Source organism: Sphaerodactylus townsendi, linkage group LG09, assembly GCF_021028975.2.
Source record: "Sphaerodactylus townsendi isolate TG3544 linkage group LG09, MPM_Stown_v2.3, whole genome shotgun sequence".
Taxonomy (NCBI): Eukaryota; Metazoa; Chordata; class Lepidosauria; order Squamata; family Sphaerodactylidae; genus Sphaerodactylus; species Sphaerodactylus townsendi.
Genome location: NC_059433.1, coordinates 67,198,717 through 67,203,853, shown reverse-complemented (window position 1 = coordinate 67,203,853; position 5,137 = coordinate 67,198,717). Strand labels below are relative to the sequence as shown.

General features: G+C 44.1%; 1 protein-coding gene across 1 annotated transcript in view; it reads left to right on the top strand.

The window, feature by feature from the left end:
- Positions 1 to 4,361, top strand: part of LOC125439457 (mas-related G-protein coupled receptor member H-like) — a 5,388-nt gene extending 1,027 nt beyond the window's left edge. The window contains exon 2 of the mRNA XM_048508560.1: positions 3,314 to 4,361. Coding sequence (XP_048364517.1) covers positions 3,314 to 4,361 — 1,048 coding nt within the window. The remainder of the gene's footprint in view (positions 1 to 3,313) is intronic.
- Positions 4,362 to 5,137: the final 776 nt, after the last annotated feature.

Sequence of the window (5,137 nt, the reverse complement as noted above, 5' to 3'; positions counted from 1 at the left end):
CACAGTTCAATAGAGTGGAAAGGGGAATATAAATACGAATAATAAATCAACCCCCAAAATCTGGTTATGTAGTTCTCCAATCAAGCCAGTACTATGTGCATAAGTAATAAGGCAGCAAGTACAGAACTCAGCCGCGTAGCCAACTGTTACCAACGTTTTGTAGATGTGAAAGAGACTTAACATAACTTTCAAGAGTCTGTTAACCGTTCAGGATCTATGTGCCAATGCCTCCATCCATCCAGTACAACTCACTGGCTAACGCCAAGGTACCGGGATCGCTCTCCTTGAAATAGCCAATGCCAGAAGAACCAGTAATATGTAAGCCTCACACCAAGGTACCTAAAGAGCTCAACACTTGCCTGAGGTTGAGAGAGAGAGAGAGAGACAGAGAGAGAGAGAGACAGAGAGAGAGAGAGAGAGAGAGAGAGACTATCTCAATTTAATCTATGAGCTTTGTGGCTGAGAGGGGATTTGAATCTGGGTCTCAATAGCCCTAGTCCAAAACTCTATCCACTATTTCATTTCATTTCACATTTAATTTATAACCCCCAAATCACAGTTCCCACAACTACAAAAACTAAAATACAGTGAACTAGCATAGAGTCTGCTCCATCAACCCTCTCCAGACAGTCCCTGAACGGGTGGTGCCCCTTCGGCCACTGCCCAAGTCCGCTGCCTTGGGCTGCTGGTGGAACTCCTGTTGTAGCTGCCAGACCCCACCCCCTGCAGGTGTTTCCAATGGGGTGGGTGGGGAAGGACTCTCACTCCTTCCCATGGGCAGCAGGCGGCAGCTCACCAGGTGGACTTCTGCTTGGCTAGCAGGCAGGCAAACCAACAGGGAGGATCTGTCCCAGGCAGGGGTGAACAGGCTGGCTGTGCTACTGATCTTCTCAGAGGAAGTCTGACATTCATGGGTTCTTACATTACACACACAGAGACCTGGAACCAGGGAGCTGAACAGACTAAAGGTACTAAGAGGCCCATCCCCAGGAAAGAGAGGTAAGGTATCTCAACAACGTTCTCCATTGTAATGTCTTCTTTAAAATACATACAAAGGTAAGTGCTTTCAAGTCACAATCACCTTATGGTGGTCTTAACAAGGTGCTTTCCAGCCAAGTGAGAACTGGGAGTGGTTTACCACTGACTTCCTCTACAGAGTCTTCTGTGGTGGTCTCCCTTCCAAATACTGACCCTGCTTAGGCCCATTCCGCACACGCAAAATAATGCGTTTTCAAACCACTTTCACAACTGTTTGCAAGTGGATTTTGCCGTTCCGCACAGCTTCAAAGAGCACTGAAAGCAGTTTGAAAGTGCATTATTCTGCATGTGCGGAATGAGCCTAAGTTTCCAGGGAGATCGAGTGTAGTCCCTTATTATTGTAAGGCATGAATAATTATGAAAGTGGAAATTACTGAAGTCTTCTCTGACAAAGGCAAAACCTGATAAAGACAGTCTACTTGAGCAGACCAGCCATATCTGTGGTCTACACTTCTGAGAACTTTCCACAGGAACATCGCAAACATGTTGTCTTATCAAGTGTTTAACATCAAGCGAAGTACCAGATAAGAATCCTGCAAAGGGGAGGGGCGGTTTCTTTTTTTCTTCGCTATTGCATACACATGGTGCACTGATTATTATGATTATGATTATGATTATGATTAAAATTTGATAAACTGGCCACGCCCGAAGGGCTCTGTAAAATACAACAAAATCACAACTAAAACAATGTGCACAATAAATAAGTAATAAATAATTAAAATATATAACTCAGAATAAGCAGCATTCTAAACCCCAGAAAAACAATATTAATCATACTAATGATGGCTCCCAGTCCCAAGGCCGGGAGGGGACAGACAATACCGAAAGATGTCACATCGGTAGTGCCAATGATGGTACAGCACGCAACACATGCAACATTAGAGAATCAGACAAGGTTTGGGGAGATCCAGATTCAAATTCCAACACTGCCTCGGAGGTCTGTTGGTGTGACCTGGGGTTAGTCACTCTCTCAACCTAACCTGCTTTATAGGGAAGGAAACAAAGCTGTTTTCAGCATCTTTCAGTTCCCATTGGGAGAAGAAGTAGGGTATAAATATGGTGATGGAAGGCGCTTCATGTCACAGATGATTTACGGTGACCCAAGGCAAAAGATGAACGTAGTTGGTTTGCCATTCCCTGTCACCTATTATGAACCTCTTTGGTGGTCATCCATCCCAGCACTAACCAGGACCATCCCAGTTTATCTTTCAAGGTATTCTGATGATATTGGGCTAAGCTGGGCTCGATTATTAGCATTAAACCTAAGACCTAGTTTTGGGGAAGCAGTGTAGGTAACCCTGTTAAGCGCTGTTAAACCCCACTGATTTTCATGCGAAGAACTAAAGCGCAATCCCTTACCTGGGAGTAAGCTCGATTGCTGGCAATAGGGCTTGCTTCTGAGTAAACCCTCCTAGGGTCGTGATTCACCCGTTGGAAAAGTTGCATGGTTGCTTCAAAGCAAAACCACCGACTACCACCAAGCTTACTCCTGAGTAACGCACGCCTCAGAGCCAACTGTTTTTTCCTAAACTAAAACCTCAGTATTCAGGTTAAATTGCCGTGTTGGCATTTCATGAAAAATAAGTGGGTTTTGGGTTGCAATTTGGGCACTTGGTCTCAGAAATGCTCGCTATCACTGTCCTAGGTGGTCTGCCATCCAAGTATCGAGATCAGGTTGTACTGAGGAGATCCAGCTATACCATATGCTCTTCTCTCCCTGCTGCAAGGTATAAATTGGGGGAGGAGACCTTGCACAAAGTAGCCTTTATAAAAGAGGAAGAGCAAAAACTGGAGAAATATTTTTTGCAAGTGATAGTTACTGTTTAATAAATATCTGTATTCTGGACTTTGTGATGGGTGCGAAATAAGTAGACAGACAGACAGACAGACAGACAGACAGACAGACAGACAGACAGACAGACAGACAGACAGATGGACAGACGATTGATTGATTGATTGATTGATTGATTGATTGATTGATTGATTGATTGATTGATTGATTGATTGATTGATTGATTGATTGATTGATTGATTGATTGATTGATTGATTGATTATTGATGGATGGATGGATGGATGGATGGATGGATGGATGGATGGATGGATGGATGGATGGATGGATGGATGGATGGATGGATGGATGGATGGATGGATGGATGGATGGATGGATGGATGGATGGATGGATTTTCCTACACAGAGATGAGACCTTGGATGTATGAAGGGTTGGAATGACCACCATAGGAACTGATTGTTCTCTATGTCTTTTCTTCCAACAGGAACGTATTTCAAGATTTTCATCCACCTGAACCTATTGAGAATCAGAAGAACATGATGTGGAAGCTGGAAAACATACATAACCTTTGTTTTTTGAATCTTGAAAACCACCAGCAACCCGCTCACCCTATCTTCAATAATACTGTTCACGTCAGTCTCGTGGATGGCCCAAATTCTGCGATCTTTGACAATTTAATGCACAGTGTCATCTACAGCTTCACCGTTATTTTCTGTCTGTTTGGGCTCGTGGGGAACGGAACTGTCATCTGGCTTCTTGGCTTCTGCCTTAAGAGGAACCCATTCACCACCTACATCCTGAACTTGGCTGTTGCTGATTTGGGCATCCTCCTTTCTTTACTTAACATTGCTATAATTGGGGCTGTAGTCGTTTTGTACAAAGAATGCCATACCTTTCTGGTCTTATCATTTCTTGAGTTGTTTTTTTTCACCTGTTCAGTAAGTCAGTTCCTACTGGCAGCCATCAGCATGGACAGGTGCGTGTCCATTCTTTTCCCTCTTTGGCATCACTGCCACCGCCCATCAAAGTTGTCCTCCGCTGTGTGCGTCCTCGTGTGGATCCTCTCGTTCATCCCCTGTGCTGTTCATCTCACTCTCTGCCTGACCCGGCGCTCTGCAAATTCTCTCCTATACCCGCTCATTATCAGCGCTTTCATTTGCACTCCGCTAATGGTTCTCTCGGCCCTGATCTTGTTCGCTAAAGTCTGCTGCAAATTAGAATGGCGCCTGCGTGGGAAACTCATGACCTCCATCTTGGTTGCGATCCTCGTCTTCCTTTTCTTTGCTTTCCCGCTGGACATCATTTGCATCATCACCTATTGCTACGGCTCAACTCCGACTGTTATAGGGGTTGGTTTCTTATGCACCTCTCTAAACAGCAGCATCAATCCTGTGATTTATTTCTTACTTGGGAGGAAGAAGAAAGAGAGATCCAGGGTCCCCGTGAAGGTTGCGCTGCAGGTGGTTTTCAAAGGCGAGGAAGACAACATGGAAGAGAAGAAGTCCAATATTCTTCAAATTCAGTTACAATGACAACTTGAGGCTGCCACTTTCCATCTTTTGTCATCTTGGTTGGGCCTGTTGTTGATTCCATCATGGGCCCTGCCTGTTCCCTCCCTTTCTTCTTTACATACATACATAAAACCTTTATTAGGCATAAAACCAATATAACAACCAGCATTATCCAGACAGATGTTCCATACATAAAACCACCACAGGTATTATTCCAAAGTTCCTAAAAGGAACCTAGCTACAGAATTTAAAATCACAGAAGGAGAGTTGTTTAGTAGGAATGCCACCTTCCCAGCAACAGAGTATTCCTTAAACTTAGCAGGAAGAAGAGCTACCAAAAAAGCTCCGATCCTAGCTTCTTCATATTTTAAAGGGGCAGTTAAGCATGATATGTTCCATGGATTGGAAACCACTATAGTACAGTAGGGGCATTTCCTCGCCTTTTGCGAGTCAATTTTAAGAAACCTCCCTTTGGAGTACAGAACAAGGGAAGGAATTACAACGAGCCCTTGTGTACATCCATCTAAGCTTGGGCTCTTGGAGTATACTCCGATAGTCTGCCATCCGATTGGTTTTGAATTTGATGTTGAAAAAGAAGGGGGAAGTTACTTCGCGCTTGGTCTTGTAGAACTTGTAGCTCCTGGTCAAGAAGTCACCTTTTTAGTTGAAAAAAAGAGTTCGGAAGGAGGTAGCATTTGCAAAGAATCCCAAGAGAATCCCAGGGAAAGTATTTTAATTTCAACTGCCCGCCACCACTTAGATCCATGGAGCTGGGGAAGGATATGATTGATAAGCAT